Source organism: Nerophis lumbriciformis, linkage group LG25, assembly GCF_033978685.3.
Source record: "Nerophis lumbriciformis linkage group LG25, RoL_Nlum_v2.1, whole genome shotgun sequence".
Classification (NCBI taxonomy): domain Eukaryota; kingdom Metazoa; phylum Chordata; class Actinopteri; order Syngnathiformes; family Syngnathidae; genus Nerophis; species Nerophis lumbriciformis.
This window is the reverse complement of record NC_084572.2, coordinates 37,588,760-37,611,430: the sequence shown is the minus strand read 5'-3', so window position 1 is coordinate 37,611,430 and position 22,671 is coordinate 37,588,760. Positions and strand designations below refer to the sequence as shown.

Below are 22,671 nucleotides of genomic sequence, written 5' to 3'. Positions count from 1 at the left end.
GGGGGCCATTCAAATATTAACGCTGAATTAGTCATCTTACTCTTGATTTTATTCGTAATCGATAATGATCTCAACCTCAGGTTACAACTAGAGATGTCTGATGATATCGGACTGCCGATATTATCGGCCGATAAATGCTTTAAAATGTAATATCGGAAATGATCGGTATCGGTTTCAAAAAGTAAAATGTATGACTTTTTAAAAGGCCGTTGTGTACACGGACGTAGGGAGAAGTACAGAGCGCCAATAAACCTTAAAGGCACTGTCTTTGCGTGCCGGCCCAGTCACATAATATCTACGGCTTTTCACACACACAAGTGAATGCCAAGCATACTTGGTCAACAGCCATACAGGCATACTTGCCAACCTTGAGACCTCCAATTTCGGGAGGTGGGGGGTGGGTGCGGGGGCGTGGTTGGGGCGGGGGCGTGGTTAAGAGGGGAGGAGTATATTTACAGCTAGAATTCACCAAGTCAAGTATTTCATATATATATATATATATATATATATGTCTTAATAAGGTTATCCAAAAAATAGTGCTCGATACCGTAGTAGAGCGCAATATATGTATGTGTGGGAAAAAAATCACAAGACTATTTCATCTCTACAGGCCTGTTTCATGAGGGGGGGTTCCCTCAATCATCAGGAGATTTTTTTTTCTTTTTTCCTGATGATTGAGGGAACCCCCCCCCATGAAACAGGCCTGTAGAGATGAAATAGTCTTGTGATTTTTTTCCCACACATACATATATATATATATATATATATATATATATATATATATATATATATATATATATCCCGAAGGGAATAAGCGGTAGTAAATGGATGGATGGATGGATGGATAGATAGATAGATAGATAGATAGATAGATAGATAGATAGATAGATAGATAGATAGATAGATAGATAGATAGATAGATAGATATAAAAAGAGATAATTGACTTTCAGTGAATTCTAGCTGTATATATATATATATATATATATATATATATATATATATATATATATATATATGTCTTAATAAGGTTATCCAAAAAATAGTGCTCGATACCGTAGTAGAGCGCAATATATGTATGTGTGGGAAAAAAATCACAAGACTATTTCATCTCTACAGGCCTGTTTCATGAGGGGGGGTTCCCTCAATCATCAGGAGATTTTTTTTTCTTTTTTCCTGATGATTGAGGGAACCCCCCCCCATGAAACAGGCCTGTAGAGATGAAATAGTCTTGTGATTTTTTTCCCACACATACATATATATATATATATATATATATATATATATATATATATATATATATATATCCCGAAGGGAATAAGCGGTAGTAAATGGATGGATGGATGGATGGATAGATAGATAGATAGATAGATAGATAGATAGATAGATAGATAGATAGATAGATAGATAGATAGATAGATAGATAGATAGATAGATAGATAGATAGATATAAAAAGAGATAATTGACTTTCAGTGAATTCTAGCTGTATATATATATATATATATATATATATATATATATATATATATATATATATATATATATATAAATAAATAAAAAGAGATAATTGACTTTCAGTGAATTCTAGCTATATATATATATATATATATATATATATATATATATATATATATATATATATATATAAAAATAAAAGAAATACTTGAATTTCAGTGTTCATTTATTTACACATATACACACATAACACTCATCTACTCATTGTTGAGTTAAGGGTTGAATTGTCCATCCTTGTTCTATTCTCTGTCACTATCTTTCTAACCATGCTGAACACCCTCTCTGATGATGCATTGCTGTGTGGCACGCACAAAAGTGCTTTCTTCAAATGCACTAGATGGCAGTATTGTCCTGTTTAAGAGTGTCACAACATTGCTGTTTACGGCAGACGGACTGCTTTACTGTAGACGTTCTTTATATTGTGGGAAAGCGGACTCAGGTCCGCATGGAGCTGGAGGGGGCGTGGCCTCCAGCTCCGCCTGAATTTCGGGAGATTTTCGGGATAAAATTTGTCCCGGGAGGTTTTCGGGAGAGGTGCTGAATTTCGGGAGTCTCCCGGAAAATCCGGGAGGGTTGGCAAGTATGCATACAGGTCACATTGAGGGTGGCCGTATAAACAACTTTAACACTGTTACAAATATGCGCCACACTGTGAACCCACACCAAACAAGAATGACAAACACATTTCGGGAGAACATCAGCACCGTAACACAACATAAACACAACAGGACAAATACCCAGAACCCCTTGCAGCACTAACTCTTCCGGGACACTACAATATACACCCCCCACCTCAACCTTGCCCCCTCAACCTCCTCATGCTCTCTCAGGGAGAGCATGTCCCAAATTCCAAGCTGCTGTTTTGAGGCATGTTAAAAAAAATAATGCACTTTGTGACTTCAATAATAATTAAAGCTGCAAGCAGCGTTGGTCGGGCCCGCGTATTTGGCAGGTGCTAGTCCTAAGTGTCCCAATACTTTTGTCAAGTTTTAGTCCCAAGGGTCCCAATACTTTTGTCTACTTTTAGTCTGAAGTGTCCCAAGACTTTTGTCTAGTGTACCTACCTTGTCTGCATTGTGTGGGCCCGTTGGTGCTTCCTGCTTTTAAGCAGCCATCTTAAAAAAACAGCAGCGCAGCAGCATCAGCGCAGCAGTTCTTTGAAGGCTCATAAAATCAAAACCGGAGCAGTTAGAAAAATTATTTCGATAACTTTTATTTGGAAGGGTTCAATCTCTCTCCTGTGTTATTTTGAAGCTGATACGACAAACGCGCTCAGAGGAGATAATGTTTGAAGAGAAGTGACCGGTTTATAAAAAAAATTTGTTTTGAAGGGGAAATTGCAAACTTCCTGTTGATTTTTGCTGGGGGTTGTCAATATATGAAATGTAGGTCTAAGTGAGACCTACATAGAGGTTTTTGTTTCATGTCTCTCCGACCTTCCCAGTGGGAGTGACAGGCAGTTTTGTCATTTTTTTCTTCCGAGGAGCAGTTTTTTCTGCGTTTTATTCAAAAATTGCGCTAGAGCGCAATTTTGAGATTTGATGTTAGGTTTTTTATTAGATCGCAATTTTTGCCAGTCCTGATGTGTGTGTTCAGTTTGGTGAGTTTTGAAGCATGTTAAGAGGGTGAAAACACAGCTCAAAGAGGCAAAAGTTACTGTTTTTAGTACTTTTTTGTCTTGAAGGGGGAATTGCCAACTTCCTGTTGATTTTTGCCCGAGGAAATTAATTAATGAAAAGTAGGTCTAAGTAAGACCTACATAGAGGTTTTTGTTTCATGTCTCTACAACATTCGTACTGGGAGTTATAAGCAGTTTTCTTTCTAGGGGGCGCTAGAGCGCAATTTTGAGTTTTGGGGTTTGGTTTTTTGATAAAACGTTTTGCCGTATATTACTGATGTGTGTGTAGAATTTGGTGAGTTTTGAAGCATGCTAAGGGGGTCAAATTACAGCGCAAAGTTGCGGAAGAATAATAATAATAAAACCTTACAAATTCAATAGGTCCTTATGTCCCATTGCATAAGGACTCCCTTTGGGAGTCCTTATACAATGGGCCATGCGGGCCCTAATTATGTCCCATTGCATAAGGACTCCCTTTGGGAGTCCTTATACAATGGGCCATGCGGGCCCTAAATATGGCAGTGCCATGTTGGCATTTTTTTCCATAACTTGAGTTGATTTATTTTGGAAAACCTTGTTACATTGTTTAATGCATCCAGCAATCCACAAAATTAGGCATAATAATGTGTTCATTCCACCTCTATATATATCGGTATCGGTTGATATCGGAATCGGTAATTAAGAGTTGGACAATATCGGAATATCGGCAAAAAAGCCATTATTGGACTTCTCCAGTTACAACCTTGTCCAATGACATGAAAGCATGTGTTCATCACAAAGCCTTAGGTCAGGCTGATTAGAAAATAAGTACCAATCGAATATACTGCACAAGAAGGGACTCGTAAATAACTGATGAAAAATGAATTTATAAACATATATTTTTCGTAAACTGTCAATTAAAATTAAAGCGCAAATTAAAATACAGCTTCACCACTTTAGTCATAATTTTTGCGCTAAAGAAACTTCTCTACGACGTTAGCGCCAGACTTTTTCTTCACTTCCCACAACAGTGTTAGCCCAGGTGACCGACAAGGTTCCTCACCTCTGGGGTCAGCTTGGCGATGGAGGTGAAGAGCATGGACACGATCTGCAGACAGAAGAGGCGTCAAGACGCTGCAGACGGCGAGGACAAAGAAGCGTGCTGGACCTACGTGCTCGGCCAGACGGTTGTTATAGCGACAGAGGCTGAAGATGAGGTTGCAGGTCTGTCGGATGTTGATGCCGTCTCTGATGTGCTGGAAGAGGAAGGGGAATCCTTTCCCTCCCGTCAGCGCCGCCATGTCGCTCTGGGACAGCGTCAGGTGTCTGCACATACAGACAATACACCATACCAATTTGATATTGTCGGTGACAGGTCCCTCCACAAGGCAGCTTCTAAACCGCGACACCTCGCCTCCACGATGCAGAATAAACACTTTCCTACAAGTATCGTTATCACCGCTAAACATGCAACACCAAGATGATCCCAATAAGCATAGCGAAGCTATTCTAGAGGTCTTAAATGTAAACAGAGGGTGGACGGATCGATACCAACATCGACAATAACGATACCAACAGTGATTAGATCAATATTTTATCCCCACAAAATTGTTTTGTCGTTTTTGTTATGATTTGCAAATTCAGGCCTGGCTGATGAGTACGTAGGGCTGGATGATCATTGCAAAGATAATCACCACTATTCTGATTGGTATTGAAATCACAATTAATAACAATTATTCATTCATTTGAAAACATGACAATTTATTGTAGCGCCAACACAAAACTTTAAATATCATTTAAAAGAACAATCAACTGTAACAAATAAGTACAATAGAATGACAGTAATAGCAATACATTTAAATAATAGTAATATAAAAAAAAAATACAAATACTTTAAATGTATTCTATTTTTACCTTTTTAACTTATTTTACTACCATAGACAGAAGTAAAATGTAATGACATACAGTACAGGCCAAACCTTCTCCTCATTCAATGTGTTTTTCTTTATTTTCATGACTATTTACATTGTAGATTGTCACATCAAAACTAGGAATGAACACATGTGGAGTTACGTACTTAACAAAAAAAGGTGAAATAACGGAAAACATGTTTTATATTCTAGTTTCTTCAAAATAGTCACCCTTTGCTCTGATTACTGCTTTGCACACTCTTGGCATTCTCTCCATGAGCTTCAAGAGGTAGTCACCTGAAATGGTCTTCACTTCACAGGTGTCATAGTTGTGATGCCTTCAGTGACAATCTACAATAGTCATATAATCGGATCGGCTTATTTATTGGTTCCCTATATATATATATATATATATATATATATATATATATATATATATATATATATATATATATATATATATATATTATATATATATATATATATGTATGTGTGGGGAAAAAAATCACAAGACTACTTCATCTCTACAGGCCTGTTTCATGAGGGGTTCCCTCAATCATCAGGAGATTTTAATGGAAGCATTCACATACCATGGTTTATATAGGGCACAGAGTGGGTGGGTACAGGCTGGCGTAGGGGCGTGGTGATTGGCTCATGTGTTACCTAGGAGGTGTTTCCGTCTGTGGCGGCATGCTGATATAATTTCGCTGCGCTTGTTGAGGGATGACAGGTCTGGACGGTATATAATAAACAGTTTCTCTTTCAAGCATAGGTTGCATCTTTTATTACCACTATTGTAAGGTGTGCTGGATGCAAGAATTTGCCATGTTATTGAATATTCAACATTATTGTCTTTGAGGTCCCAAATGTGTTTGCTGAGTTCTGTGGTATTCCGCTCAGCAAACACATTTGGGACCTCAAAGACAATAATGTTGAATATTCAATAACATGGCAAATTCTTGCATCCAGCACACCTTACAATAGTGGTAATAAAAGATGCAACCTATGCTTGAAAGAGAAACTGTTTATTATATACCGTCCAGACCTGTCATCCCTCAACAAGCGCAGCGAAATTGTATCAGCATGCCGCCACAGACGGAAACACCTCCTAGGTAACACATGAGCCAATCACCACGCCCCTACGCCAGCCTGTACCCACCCACTCTGTGCCCTATATAAACCATGGTATGTGAATGCTTCTATTAAAATCTCCTGATGATTGAGGGAACCCCTCATGAAACAGGCCTGTAGAGATGAAGTAGTCTTGTGATTTTTTTCCCACACATACCGTATTTTCCGCACCATTAGCCGCACCTAAAAACCACAAATTTACTCAAAAGCTGACAGTGCGGCTTTTAACCCGGTGCGCTTTATATATGGATAAATATTAAGATTAATTTTCATAAAGTTTCGTTCTCGCAACTTCGGTAAACAGCCGCCATCTTTTTTCCCGGTAGAACAGGAAGCGCTTCTTCTTCTACGCAAGCAACCGCCAAGGTAAGCACCCGCCCCCATAGAACAGGAAGCGCTTCTACTTCTACTGTAAGCAACCACCCGCCCCCGGAAGAAGAAGAAGCGCGCGGTGCATGCTGGGATATGTGACGTTTCATTTCCATTTGTGTGTTTATGTAAAGACCCCAAAATGGCTCCTATTAAGTGTGTTGTCTGTCTAATTATAAATAATGCAGACGAGGCGTGTTAACTGAGTTCTCAACGTTTACTCACAGCGTGCTCATAACCACATTCTAACTGCCAGCATACAACAACGCTTCTCAGGGCTACCGCGCATGCTCGTCACTATCGTTGCATGCTGGGTAGTGTAGTTGTTATATTTGCTAGCTCATAACATCACATTAAGAGACACGCTTACGCGCTTAATTCAATACTCGCCGTCATTCCGGGTGGATTGACAAAAGACCTCCAGCCGCTAGATATTGGTGTCAACAGGGCATTCGAAGCTAGACTGCTAACTGCGTGGGAACAATGGATGACAGAAGGCGAACACACCTTCACTAAGACAGGCAGACAGCGCCAGACGACACCAACATCTGCCAGTGGATCGTAAATGCCTGGGCAGATATTTCGGTCACAACTGTGGTCCGAGCTTTCCGGAAGGCAGGATTCACAGAACTGCTGGATAACAGTGACACTGACTCCGATGACTTCGACGAGACGGAACCGGCCATTTTGGATCCCACATTTGCCCAACTTTTCAATTCGGACACCGAAGGCGAAGAATTCGAAGGATTTACGAATGAAGAATAACTTCAGAAAGTGAGCGCTATGTTTATTTTGTGTGTTGTGACATTAACGTTCGAGCAACATTATGTTGCTATTGCTCTACACTATTTTGAATTTTACTATGTTTGTGATTGCACATTTGCGTACATTTTGGGAGTGAACAGAGTTGTTAGAACGCTGGTTTTTAATATATTATTAAAGTTTGACTGACCTATCTGACTGTTTTTTTGACATTCCCTTTAGCGCAGCGTAGGCGCGGCTTATAGTCCGGGGCGGCTTATAGGTGGACAAAGTTTTGAAATATGCCATTCATTGAAGGTGCGGCTAATAACCCGGGGCGGCTTATAGTGCGGAAAATACGGTACATATATTGCGCTCTACTACGGTATCGAGCACTATTTTTTGGATAACCTTATTAAGACATATATATATATATATATATATATATATATATACCGTATTTTTCGGACTATAAGTCGCAGTGTTTTTTTCATAGTTTGGGCGGGCTCCAGTGCGACTTATATATGTTTCTTTCCTTCTTTATTATGCATTTTCGGCAGGTGCAACTTATACTCCGGTGCGACTTATACTCCGAAAAATACGGTATATATATCTTGGATCGGCTATATATAAATAAAAGATACCAATAAATAAGCCGATCAAATATATAAGAAAGATACCAATAAATCTTTGTCACGTGCACAAACCACCAGGTTTGTGCACACAGAAGTTCCTCCGGTGCCCTCAAAAACGATCAGAAATCACAAAAATCCTTATCTTTAACAACCAAAAGTAAATGCCAAATATGGACGTTGATGATTGGTGGACCTTTATAATTAGGTTGGGATTCCCTTCCCTTACCTCTCAGAGCGAGACTGCTCCACCAGCAGGGCGACGAGGGCGATCATCTTCTCCAGGGCGGCGGGACGATATTTCTCCTCGGCCAGAGACAAGATGTCTTCTTCCTCGTCCTCCTCCTCGCCTTCCTCCTCCGACAGCACCTCCACTTGCGGCTGCGGAGACAAACTGCGGGTGAACAAGACCTGCTGGGGACGGCGCCTCCAGTAAAACCGCAAAGGACTCACGTTCTCCGGGCCTTTGGTTCCCATGTAGAAGTGGACCATGATGGAGATGGCTTGTAGCGACAGCAGGAACTGGCTCTGCGGGGGAGAAGAAGACACCGGCCAAAGTCAACCCGGCGGTCCGCACGTCACGCGTAACCGGCGGCGCAAACCAACCTCCTCCTCGCCCATCTTGGCAAACTCGTAGAGGAAGGCAAAGTACTCGGTCAGGTGTTTGCTGTGAGGCTTCACGCCGTGCTCCATGATGGACAACAAGGTCTTGACGAAGCGAGTCACGCACGACCGGCTGCCGATGTCCTCCACCGGGCCGTCCATGTCGTCGGAACTGGCGGGGGAACAAAAGGAGTCAGCGGCCAAGTGGTGAAACAACAACAAGGTGACATCGTGGAACCTCTCTATCTGCAGACTTTTACATTGAGTCAAATACCCATTTTTTTTCGGACTAAAAGGCGCACTCACAATCCTTTCATTTTCTCAAAATTCGACAGTGCGCCTTATAGCCCGGTGCGCCTAATGTATGGAATAATTCTGGTTGTGCTTACCAACCTCAAAGCTATTTTATTTGGTACATGGTGTAACGATAAGTGTGACCAGTAGATGGCAGTCACACAAGAGATACGTGCAGACTGCAATATGACGCCAGTAAACACCAAAACTTTAAATGTTCCATTGAGAATATAGAACATTACACACGGCACTCAAAAATCTATCAAAAATGTTTTTAGTACGACTTCGGTAAGCTATGAAGCCGCACCGATTGATGGATTGTCGGCGCATTAAACATTCAAGTATTATTATGGTGTGTGTATAAGGACCGCAAAATGGCACCTATTAGCAGACATTATCTGCCGTTTCGTTTCACAATATTATGCAAAACCAACTTTACTTACCTTCTGGTACCTGCTGATGTGTATTTGGGATCTGTATAAGTCCTGAAAATGTGCGCGGGTCCGCCTTTGTAGTCTGTAGTCGATAAGCTTTTTATTTTGCTTTTTATTTGTCTCTACCATACTTGCCAACCTTGAGACCTCCGATTTCGGGAGGTGGGGGGTGGGGGCGTGGTCGGGGGTGGGGCAGGGCGTGGTTAAGGGCGTGGTTAAGAGGGGAGGAGTATATTGACAGCTAGAATTCACCAAGTCAAGTATTTCATATATATATATATATATACACACAGGTAAAAGCCAGTAAATTAGAATATTTTGAAAAACTTGATTTATTTCAGTAATTGCATTCAAAAGGTGTAACTTGTACATTATATTTATTCATTGCACACAGACTGATGCATTCAAATGTTTATTTCATTTAATTTTGATGATTTGAAGTGGCAACAAATGAAAATCCAAAATTCCGTGTGTCACAAAATTAGAATATTACTTAAGGCTAATACAAAAAAGGGATTTTTAGAAATGTTGGCCAACTGAAAAGTATGAAAATGAAAAATATGAGCATGTACAATACTCAATACTTGGTTGGAGCTCCTTTTGCCTCAATTACTGCGTTAATGCGGCGTGGCATGGAGTCGATGAGTTTCTGGCACTGCTCAGGTGTTATGAGAGCCCAGGTTGCTCTGATAGTGGCCTTCAACTCTTCTGCGTTTTTGGGTCTGGCATTCTGCATCTTCCTTTTCACAATACCCCACAGATTTTCTATGGGGCTAAGGTCAGGGGAGTTGGCGGGCCAATTTAGAACAGAAATACCATGGTCCGTAAACCAGGCACGGGTAGATTTTGCGCTGTGTGCAGGCGCCAAGTCCTGTTGGAACTTGAAATCTCCATCTCCATAGAGCAGGTCAGCAGCAGGAAGCATGAAGTGCTCTAAAACTTGCTGGTAGACGGCTGCGTTGACCCTGGATCTCAGGAAACAGAGTGGACCGACACCAGCAGATGACATGGCACCCCAAACCATCACTGATGGTGGAAACTTTACACTAGACTTCAGGCAACGTGGATCCTGTGCCTCTCCTGTCTTCCTCCAGACTCTGGGACCTCGATTTCCAAAGGAAATGCAAAATTTGCATGGTTGGGTGATGGTTTGGGGTGCCATGTCATCTGCTGGTGTCGGTCCACTCTGTTTCCTGAGATCCAGGGTCAACGCAGCCGTCTACCAGCAAGTTTTAGAGCACTTCATGCTTCCTGCTGCTGACCTGCTCTATGGAGATGGAGATTTCAAGTTCCAACAGGACTTGGCGCCTGCACACAGCGCAAAATCTACCCGTGCCTGGTTTACGGACCATGGTATTTCTGTTCTAAATTGGCCCGCCAACTCCCCTGACCTTAGCCCCATAGAAAATCTGTGGGGTATTGTGAAAAGGAAGATGCAGAATGCCAGACCCAAAAACGCAGAAGAGTTGAAGGCCACTATCAGAGCAACCTGGGCTCTCATAACACCTGAGCAGTGCCAGAAACTCATCGACTCCATGCCACGCCGCATTAACGCAGTAATTGAGGCAAAAGGAGCTCCAACCAAGTATTGAGTATTGTACATGCTCATATTTTTCATTTTCATACTTTTCAGTTGGCCAACATTTCTAAAAATCCCTTTTTTGTATTAGCCTTAAGTAATATTCTAATTTTGTGACACACGGAATTTTGGATTTTCATTTGTTGCCACTTCAAATCATCAAAATTAAATGAAATAAACATTTGAATGCATCAGTCTGTGTGCAATGAATAAATATAATGTACAAGTTACACCTTTTGAATGCAATTACTGAAATAAATCAAGTTTTTCAAAATATTCTAATTTACTGGCTTTTACCTGTATATATATATATCTACATCCTGAAAATATGCAAACAAAACTGTGTTTAGATAATTGATACTTCAAACTTGCATAAATAAATCTTAAGGAATATAACATAACTTGGCTTCTGAGAGCTTCAAAATGTAATGAATAAAATGCTAAAGTTGTTGATAAACACGCAATTATTTTAATAATTAAATATGGTCATTTTAAATGAATTATTATGATCATTTAAAATTAATTATTTCAAATATGTTTATTTGAATGTATAATTCTATGGTTGGATGTAATAAGGAGTCAGAAAAAACACAAATAAAAATACAATTAATTTTGATGTTTTTAGCAAAATATAGTAAAAATTTATTTCGTTTTTTTTTTTAAATTAATAAATATATTTATTTTTAGGTAAGATAAACATAATAATACAATTTCTCTCTAGTCTGGATGATTGAGTTCTTGTCACCCTGTTGTCCTCCCGTCGTGAAAAAAGGCTGTCCTCACTCAGGTCCGCGTGGAGCTGGAGGGGGCGTGGCCTCCAGCTCCGGCTGAAAATCGGGAGATTTTCGGGGGAATATTTGTCCCGGGAGGTTTTCGGGAGAGGCGCTGAATTTCGGGAGTCTCCCGGAAAATTCGGGAGGGTTGGCAAGTATGGTCTCTACCTTCTTATGTGACATTCATCCTCCGCTGTTGCCATTTCTAATATAAAGTAGTGTACAGTTCTTACTTATATCTGTCAGTAAACTAGCCATCAAAGCTCTAAAAACTGTAGTGGGTTTACATAATCCACCCACGGAACTTTAGTTTATTTAGAGGGTGGTTTTTCACGGGCGTTGTTGTTGCACTAGTGAGCCACGGATGAGGAGATGCTGCTCCGTTATTGATTGAAGTAAAGTCTGAATGTCATTAACCTTCGTCTTGTGTTTGGGTCGGCACCGACCCGTTTTAGTTTTTGAATGCATAAAAGAACTAAATAAATAATTTTTTTTGCATCAAGGCTTTTTGACTTTGTCAGGAACCTCTATTTCAACAAAATAAAACTTCTTTTTTTCCCCCACTAAATTATAAAATGCTCTGGTTGAAATTATGACCTTGGTGTCTTTAGGGTCGGTTTCGACCCAATTATAAAAAGAAGATAATAAAGCAATAATTAGAGCCAAAACTGAACACACTGACATCCAGCTCCTCTACCAATCATGTGAGCTTTAGGGGATTCTCATTTTACCTTGTTATCCAGCACTAAAACAAACAAAGACAGGCATGTCCAGACATGTGAGGTCAATTCAGTATAGAGTTGGTGACTTGCAGAGTGCACATCTCCAATTTGCAGCATGCAAAAATGAAAAAAAGATTTACAGTGAGGAGTTCGGGATAATATTTTTGGTGAAAATGAGGGAGAGGACACAGAGCAGCATAGTGATACGGATGAACATGTTTCTGAGGAGGAAGACAATGTGGAGTATCATCCAGTAGACACAGACACATCTGATGAGTCTGATGAGGAGGTCATACCAAAGACTATAACAGCCATTACCTCCCTGCTTGGCACTCAGCATCAAGGGTTGGAATTGGGGGTTAAATCACCAAAAATGATTCCCGGGCGCGGCACCACTGCTGCCCACTGCTCCCCTCACCTCCCAGGGGGTGAACAAGGGTGATTGGTCAAATGCAGAGGACAAATTTCACCATACCTAATGTGTGTGTGACAATCATTGGTACTTTAGATCGGTGGGTTGTGAGTTCAAACCCCGGCTGAATCACGACAAAGACTATAAAAATGGGACCCATTACCTCCCTTGGCACTCAGCATCAAGGGTTGGAATTGGGGGTTAAATCACCAAAAATGATTCCCGGGCGCGGCCACCGCTGCTGCTCACTGCTCCCCCCCCACCTCCCAGGCGGTGATCAAGAGTGATGGGTCAAATGCAGAGAATAATTTTGCCACACCTTGTGTGTGTGTGTGACAATCATTGCTACTTTAACTTGAACTTGAACTTAACTTGATTTGCTTGATTGGTTGTTTGACCTTGCAAATCTATATTTTGTGTTATGACTTGTTCTGCCTTTCATTTTGTGTTTGTATTAAAGTTCTGTAGCTGAAAAAAATAATTTTTAGCCTTTTTCTTGAAGTAAATATACATGGGTCGAAATTGGCCCGTAACACCATAGATGTTACTATAGTTAAAATTATTAAAATGAAAAAATAAATTAAACAAATGTATTCAAGAGATGTGTTCTAATAACCCTCAATAATAGTCAGGTAACACAACAACCTTTTATTTATTTATACGATTCTCTTGAGGTTCATTTGACCATTATTTAAATTGAAATCGAGGGGTATACTGACAAAACAAAAGGCCCAATGGCCCACACCAAAAATATTAAAACCAATATTTTCATGGATAAGGAAGCCTAACAAGGTAACCAAGAGATGAGAAACAAATTGGATGATAGATAATAGTTTTTAGTGTATTTGACAGCTGATTTAAGACATGGCTCAAAACCGACCCGTTAACATAAGAGATGGTAACAGAAAGCTAACAAAAGAGGAAGGTTAAAACAGTTAGCTCCATCTTTTGACACTTCTTCCACTCCCGTCCTTGCACGCTACACCGCTACAACAAAGATGACGGGGGAGAAGACGCTGTCGAAGGTGAGCCGCGTAAATAAGACAAAATGGTGCATCCTAAAGAGGCTGTCAGAAAGTGAGTTGAAGATGTGTAAAACATCATCCATGCAACATTTTGAGCAAAGAACCACCATTACATGTTATGTAGACCACAAGGAAGTCTTTTACGTTTAGAAGAAAATCATAATAATATGACTCCTTTAATGTGCCTTACAATACGGTGCGCCTTTTGTATGAAAATAGACCCACTCATCGGCAGTGCGCCTTATATTCCGGTGCGCCCTATGGTCCGGAAAATATGGTAAGTGGATTTGACTTTTGGTTGTTAAACATAAGGATTTTTGTGATTTCTGATCGTTTTTGAGGGCACGAAAGGAATTTCTGTGTTTGTGCAAGTGTTGGCAGAGCAGTTGAACTTGCTGTTGCTGTTTTGGCTTGTTGATAAAGAGACAATTGATCCATCACTGTGTTATGTTTGATATACAGTACTTTATTTTGTATACCGTATTTTCCGCACTATTAGCCGCACCTAAAAAACCACAAATTTACTCAAAAGCTGACAGTGTGGCTTTTAACCCGGTGCGCTTTATATATGGATAAATATTAAGATTCATTTTCATAAAGTTTCGATCTCGCAACTTCGGTAAACAGCCGCCATCTTTTTTCCCGGTAGAACAGGAAGCGCTTCTTCTTCTACGCAAGCAACCGCCAAGGTAAGCACCCGCCCCCATAGAACAGGAAGCGCTTCTTCTTCTACTGTAAGCAACCACCCGCCCGCGTAGAAGAAGAAAAAGCGCGCGGATATCACCGTACGTTTCATTTCCTTTGTGTGTTTACATCTGTAAAGACCACAAAATGGCTCCTACAAAGCGACAAGGATCCGGTTCATGAAAAGACGCAATCTCTCCATCCGCACACGGATTACTACCGTATTTCACAGCAACTGATATTCCTGTGAACCGCACTGTGGAACGGGAGCACGTACGGTGAATATTCGCACCACAGGGAATGAGAAGTCATCCTTCACTGTGGTTCTAGCTTGCCATGCTAATGAAACTTCCACCCATGGTGATATTCAAAAGGAAGACCTTGCCAAAAGAGACCTTTCCAGCCGGCGTCATCATAAAAGCTAACTCGAAGGGATGGATGAAGAAAAGATGAGCGAGTGGTTAAGGTAAGTTAAAGTTTACGCGAAGAGGCCGGGTGGCTTTTTTCACGCAGCTCTGTCCATGTTGATATACGTATGTTTGTGATTGCACATTTGCGTACATTTTGGGAGTGAACAGAGTTGTTAGAACGCTGGTTTTTAATATATTATTAAAGTTTGACTGACCTATCTGACTGTTTTTTTTGACATTCCTTTAGCGCAGTTAGATGCGGCTTACAACACCGGGCGGCTTATAGGTGGACAAAGTTTTGAAATATGCCGTTCATTGAAGGCGCGGCTTTTAACCCAGGGCGCCTTATGGTGCGGAAAATACGGTACTGTATATCAGGGGTGCGCACACTTTTTCTGCAGGCGAGCTACTTTTCCATTGACCAAGTGGAGGAGATCTACCTCATTCCAATATATCCATTCATTTTCTACCACTTGTCCCTTTTGGGGTCGTGGGAGGTGCTGGAGCCTATCTCAGCTGCATTGGGGCGGTAGGCGGGGTACACCCTGGACAAGTCGCCACCTTATCACAGGGCCAACACAGATAAACAACATTCACACTCACTCACTAGGGCCAATTCTCATATATCATTTATATTTATTTATTCATGAAAGAGAGGTTTTTGTTAACAAGTTAAAAGGTATTTAATGATAATACAAACATGTTTAACACATTTAGATTCCTTTCTTTCATGAAGACAAGAATATAAGTTGGTATGATTCTGATGACTTGCATTGATTGGAATCAGACAGTCGTGATGATAACGTCCACATTTTCAAATGGAGGAGAAAAAAAGTCCTCCTTTCTGTCCAATACCACATGAAAGTGGTTGGTTTTTGCCATCTTATTTGTCCAGCTTCCATACTCCTTTTTATACACTTTACAAGAAATACATTGGCGGCAAACTCCATAGCTTGCTAGCTTGTGTGTGCCAGTTTTCTGAGACTCTTATTTTGTTAGCGCTTTTATTGTGAAGACAGGACCTGTGCAGTCGGTCATTTTTTCTTAATAATGATCTGGCAGCAGCCAGCGTCATCTCACAAGACCCTCGGGTGCCGTGAATGTCAATCAAGTGACCAAAGTGACGTCTTGGTGAAGATTGATGATCGCTAGTTTTTAGGTCTATTTATTTAATGCCTGTTTGGCGATCGACTGACACACCCTCTGCCATCCAATAATGGCCACCCCTGGTATATATTATGTCAGAATAATTGTATAGAAGTCATCACACAACTTCTGTGTTACATTGAGTTCACAGACAAGACAAAAGCTATCTTTGAATTTACCAATCAAACGGCTTGTAAAACTCCACTGTGTACGATGGGAAGCGACATGATGTGTTGGTTTCTTTGATCTATTGTAATCCACAGGAAGATTTTGTCTTGACCCGAGATCTACAAAGCGGAGAGGAAGCAGGATCTGACGCAAGCTCCAGGCATCTTTTCTTTGAACTGTTTTGTGACCGAGGGCAACAGCTGTTTACGACCCCCTCTCCCCTTAGAAACAGCTGTTGCCATGTAATCAGGGAAAGTCCAAATAAAAGAGGCGTACAATCCTGTTACAAGCCAACCTTGAGACCTCCGATTTCGGGGGGGGGGTATATTGGTTAAGAGGGGAGGAGTATATTGACAGCTAGAATTCACCAAGTCAAGTATTTTATACATACATACATACATACATACATATATATATATATATATATATATATATATATATATATATATATATATATATATATATATATATATAAATACACATCTACATCCTGAAAATATGCAAACAAAACTGTGTTTGGATAATTGATACTTCAAACTTGCATAAATAAATCTTAATATAACATAACTTGGCTTCTGAGAGCTTCAAAATGTAATGAATAAAATGCTAAAGTTGTTGATATACAAGCAATTATTTTAATAATTAAATATGGTCATTTTAAATGAATTATTATTATGATCACTTAAAATTATTTCCAATATGTTTATTTTAATGTATAATTCTATGGCTGGATGTAATAAGGAGTCGGGAAAAAATACAAATTAAAATACAATTAATTTTGATGTTTTTAGCAAAATATAGTAAAAATTTATTTAGTTGTTTTTAAAAAAAATTAATAAATATATTTATTTTTAGATAATCCACAGGAAGATTTTGTCTTGACCCGAGATCTACAAAGCGGAGAGGAAGCAGGACCTGACGCAAGCTCCAGGCATCTTTTCTTTGAACTGTTTTGTGACCGAGGGCAACAGCTGTTTACGACCCCCTCTCCCCTTAGAAACAGCTGTTGCCATGTAATCAGGGAAAGTCCAAATAAAAGAGGCGTACAATCCTGTCGTCAGGGTTAGGGACGACACTGTACAAAGGTACAGGTCTACACGTTTCTCCTCATTGAGCCAAATTGAATCCTGTCTGTTTAATTCCTTGCTTCTTGTCTGTTTAATAGATGTCATCGGTGTTTGAATCTGACATTATTTTCAAAGTGTACCATCCTTTTGCCCAGGCAGGACCCAATTATTCATATTTACATTGTTTAAGGAGAAATTTGCTTCACCTTACAAACTTTTCTATTTACAAAGCCCATTGAATTGGTAAATGGAGCTTCAGCTGTGTATGATGTGTGAGAGTCAGGGAGAGAAGTACCCGTCCTCCATGCCGGGCTGCAGGTAGAGGTGAGCGTGAACCGGCCGCAGCCTCTGGATGACGTGGATACACAACCTCTGGAACATCTGGGAGAAGGAGGCGGAGGATGTGAGCGGGCGGGTCCAGGGGGACGAGAACAAGAACAAAGTACCTGTCTGACAATCTGGTTGGGACACTTGATGAGGATCTGCATGGGCCACCAGTTGTCATCTGCCATCCGATCCAAAAACCACTGGGAGGAGAGCAGACATGAATACAAGTGTACACAACAATGTGTGTGTGTGTGTGTGTGTTGCAGTCACCTCGCAAGCCGCCTGGCTGTTGTTGAACTGTTTGGTGAGAAGTTCTATCCACTGCAACATGGTGGGCTGATCACACAACAAGGCTTGATTTAACGAGAAGTACTTTACACTCAATCAGCCATCTGTAATACTGAGTAACAGTACTAGTACAGTACACACAGTCTGGAACTGATCATGGTGCAACACCACAGCAAAATAAAAGCCAACACCTTAAAAATGAGTTTTTTTGTGTGAAAACAAATTCAAGTAATGATTGGAGATATATACATATCAGTGACGTACGGTCATTGAAAGAAAAAAATGTAAAAAGAAAAAAAATTAAATAAATTGTTAAATGTATTCAGTGATTATACTGTAAAGTTATTTTCCATTTAACTTCACCAGTTTTAGATTATTTTTATTTAAAATCGCTGAATTTTCACATTTGCCGTTCAAATACTGAGAAGAGACGGTGCGGTGATCAGCAGCCAGTTGAGGCACGTCACTCAGTGCCTCAACATGAACGGACTCGGCTAACTGCTGGCCTGCTGTGCAGTGAGACCGTATTGCTATATGAATTATATTATACATTTATTAGCTGAGGTATATAATGTACAGTGTATTTTGTCAACAACTGTATGTGTGTAACGTATTTCTTGTGCTGAGCGATCATAAAACTGCTGCGAAGACGCACTGGGTGAGGCACGCAGTAATCCCGCCTCCTGGTGCAGGTTAATGCACCCCCCGCCGCAGAATGCACCCCCCAACGGGAGCGCCACACCAACCGAAGCCCACACCCAAACCCTCCACGTGCAAAACCGAATCCACCCAAAAAAAAGTCACTTAACAAGAAGCCAAAAAGTGCAAAAACAACTATGCTCGCGCCGGAGGAGCCGTGAACGACTGCAGGGACACAACATTAGGTACACCTGCAGACTGCAGCACGGATTTCATATTTCATTCATTCACAACTCCTCCAACACGAACACCACTGTTCCCGCACTTATAAGTAAAGGTAAGACCACAATAACGTTTTTTTTAATTAAATGTGCTTTTTTGTGTGCTACAGTTTGTGTGTAAAGTTAAAGTTAAGTTAAAGTAGCAATGATTGTCACACACACACTAGGTGTGGTGAAATTTGTTCTCTGCATTTGACCCATCCCCTTGGGAGGTGAGGGGAGCAGTGGGCAGCAGCGGCGCCGCGCCCGGGAATCATTTTTGGTGATTTAACCCCCAATTCCAACCCTTGATGCTGAGTGCCAAGCAGGGACGAATGCTGGTATGAGCTTTTAAACATAACCCGTTAACTGCTGCCAATCAAATGGTGAATAAGATACTCTTTAGGGTTCATATGTTTGTAAATCTGACTGTGATGAAGTCAGTGCCTCACCAGCCATCAACCTCACCGCACGTCACTGATATATATATATACATATACCGTATTTTCCGCACTATAAGGCGCACCTAAAAACCACAAATTTTCTCAAAAGCTGACAGTGCGCCTTATAACCCGGTGCGCTTTATATATGGATAAATATTAAGATTCATTTTCATAAAGTTTAGGTCTCGCAACTACGGTAAACAGCCGCCATCTTTTTTCCCCGTAGAAGAAGCGCGCGGTGCATGCTGGGATATGTGATGTTTCATTTCCATTTGTGTGTTTATGTAAAGACCCCAAAATGGCTCCTATTAAGTGTGTTGTCTGTCTAATTATAAATAATGCAGACGAGGCGTGTTAACTGAGTTCTCAACGTTTACTCACAGCGTGCTCATAACCACATTCTAACTGCCAGCATACAACGCTTCTCAGGGCTACCGCGCATGCTCGTAACTATCGTTGCATGCTGGGTAGTGTAGTTGTTATATTTGCTAGCTCATAACAGCACATTGAGAGACACGCTTACGCGCTTAATTCAATACTCGCCGTCATTCCGGGTGGATTGACAAAAGACCTCCAGCCGCTAGATATTGGTGTCAACAGGGCATTCGAAGCTAGACTGCTAACTGCGTGGGAACAATGGATGACAGAAGGCGAACACACCTTCACTAAGACGAGGAGGCAGCGCCAGACGACGCCAACATCTGCCAGTGGATCGTAAATTTGCCCAACTTTTCACTTCGGACACCGAAGACGAAGGATTTACGAATGAAGAATAACTTCAGAAAGTGAGCGCTATGTTTATTTTGTGTGTTGTGACATTAACGTTCGAGCAACATTATGTTGCTATTGCTCTGCACTATTTTGAATTTTACTATGTTTGTGATTGCACATTTGCGTACATTTTGGGAGTGAACAGAGTTGTTAGAACGCTGGTTTTTAATATATTATTAAAGTTTGACTGACCTATCTGACTGTTTTTTTGACATTCCCTTTAGCGCAGCGTAGGCGCGGCTTATAGTCCGGGGCGGCTTATTGGTGGACAAAGTTATGAAATATGCCATTCATTGAAGGTGCGGCTAATAATCCGGTGCGCCTTATAGTGCGGAAAATACGGTACACATACACACACTATATTGCCAACAGTATTTGGACACCCATCCAAATGATGAGAATCAGGTGTTCTAATCACTAGGCCCGGTGTATAAAATCAAGCACTTAGGCATGGAGACTGTTTCTACAAACATTTGTGAAAGAATGGGCCGCTCTTAGTGATTTTTATTTTTGTCATAAAAAAATACAATCATGTGTGCTTACAGACTGTATTGATATATATTGATGTATAATGTAGGAACCATAAATATTAATAACAGAAAGAAACAACTCTTTTGTGTGAATGAGTGTAAATGGGGGAGGGAGGTTTTTTAGGTTGGTGCACTAATTGCAAATGTATCTTGTGTTTTTTATGTTGATTTAATAAATAAAAAAAAATAATGTTTTAAAGGGGAACATTATCACAATTTCAGAATGGTTAAAACCATTAAAAATCAGTTCCCAGTGGCTTATTATATTTTTCGAAGATTTTTTCAAAATTTTACCCATTACGCAATATCCCTACAAAAAAGCTTCAAAGTGCCTGATTTTAACCATCGTTATAAACACCCGTCCATTTTCCTGTGACGTCACATAGTGAAGCCAACACAAACAAACATGGCGGAAAGAACAGCAAGCTATAGCGACATTAGCTCGGATTCAGACTCGGATTTCAGCGGCTTAAGCGATTCAACAGATTACGCATGTGTTGAAACGGATGGTTGTAGTGTGGAGGCAGGTAGCGAAAACAAAATTGAAGAAGAAACTGAAGCTATTTTAACCGTATGCAAGCGAAACCGACGAAAACGACACGACAGCCAGCGACACGGGAGAAAGGGAGGACAAATTCGGCGATCGCCTTCTAACCAACGATTGGTATGTGTTTGTTTGGCATTAAAGGAAACTAACAACTATGAACTAGGTTTACAGCATATGAAATACATTTGGCAAAAACATGCACTTTGAGAGTGCAGACAGCCCAATTTTCATCAATTAATATATTCTGTAGACATACCCTCATCCGCTCTCTTTTCCTGAAAGCTGATCTGTCCAGTTTTGGAGTTGATGTCAGCAGGCCAGGGAAGCTAGGGGGTTTAGCTCGCTCGTCTGCGGGAACAAACTGCCGCCATTGCTTGCCGTGCTATTGAGGTCCTTTGTCCCTGAATTGCTCACACACTCCGGCAGATTCAATGGGGGTCTGGCGGCAAATTTCTTTGACTTTATGGTTGGGAATGCATCTGCTTTGAGTGTCGCAGGATATCCACACATTCTTGCCATCTCTGTCGTAGCATAGCTTTCGTCGGTAAAGTGTGCGGAACAAACGTCCAATTTCTTGCCACTTTGGCATCTTTGGGCCACTGGTGCAACTTGAATCCGTCCCTGTTGGTGTTGTTACACCCTCCGACAACACACCGACGAGGCATGATGTCTCCAAGGTACGGAAAACAGTCGAAAAAAACGGAAAATAACAGAGCCGATTTGACTCGGTGTTTGAGAAAATGGCGGATTGCTTCCCGATGTGACGTCACGTCAATAATAGAAAGGCGTTTAATTCGCCAAAATTCACCCATTTAGAGTTCGGAAATCGGTTAAAAAAATATATGGTCTTTTTTTCTGCAACATCAAGGTATATATTGACGCTTACATAGGTCTGGTGATAATGTTCCCCTTTAATTGTATTTCTTGTGCGGCCCGGTACCAATCGATCCACGGATCGGCACCGCGCAAAGACACTGAAATGGTGTTTTATGATTTGTGCTTTGGCGCCATCTTTTGGACGAGTTCGCTCACTGCAGGTGAGGTGCGTCACTGTGGAGTTTTTTTGCTGAGGGTACTTGTGCAGTGCAGGTGTCAACTTACCTTCTCCTTGGAGTGAATGAAGGTTTCCAGCACAAAGGAGGTGCTGAGCTGCAAAATAAAAGCAAAGTGAGGTGAAGACATTAGAGAAGTAGATGACAACAAGTCGTCCATCTGCTGCTGAGTAGATTTCTGTCTACCTCACACTTTCTATGGCTATTAGGGATGGGTACCGAAGGCTGCTTCCTGTTCAGGAAAGGCTCCCAGTGAACCAAATTCCTTGTTCTCACTTGCCAACCTATTTTTCTTTCTTTCTTGCACCCATCCGCGCCCGCACTCCTACCCATCCGCGCCTGCACTCGTATGTATCTACACTGGTATGTATTGTCGGAGGCAGATATTTACATATATCCGAATTTAAGTGTTACTTCTTTTTATTTCATAATCATATTACAAAACAGCTAGTGTTTTTCTTCCAAATGTGGTCTTTTGGTTGTCTGCAAAACTGTGTGCTTAACCTTGAAGTGAGGAATGTTAGAGAGAGAGATAATGGGCATGTGTTTTGGCTGGAGAGACATGACTGCCAGGGACTTAAAAGGGGAGAGGGTTTTGTCGGG

The 22,671-nt window shown here is 40.9% G+C and overlaps 1 protein-coding gene across 7 annotated transcripts in view; it reads right to left on the bottom strand.

Annotated features, from left to right (window-relative positions):
- The window catches only part of usp34 (ubiquitin specific peptidase 34), a 161,262-nt gene that overhangs the window by 11,039 nt on the left and 127,552 nt on the right, over positions 1-22,671 (bottom strand). For all 7 annotated transcript variants that reach the window (XM_061984359.1, XM_061984364.1, XM_061984361.1 and 4 more), the window contains exons 54-62: positions 22,118-22,165; positions 17,809-17,874; positions 17,658-17,738; positions 17,507-17,592; positions 8,501-8,669; positions 8,348-8,422; positions 8,124-8,275; positions 4,284-4,437; positions 4,175-4,219 (exon numbers count right to left, since the gene is read on the bottom strand). In XM_061984359.1, the coding sequence (XP_061840343.1) occupies positions 4,175-4,219; positions 4,284-4,437; positions 8,124-8,275; positions 8,348-8,422; positions 8,501-8,669; positions 17,507-17,592; positions 17,658-17,738; positions 17,809-17,874; positions 22,118-22,165 (876 nt within the window). The remainder of the gene's footprint in view (positions 1-4,174; positions 4,220-4,283; positions 4,438-8,123; positions 8,276-8,347; positions 8,423-8,500; positions 8,670-17,506; positions 17,593-17,657; positions 17,739-17,808; positions 17,875-22,117; positions 22,166-22,671) is intronic.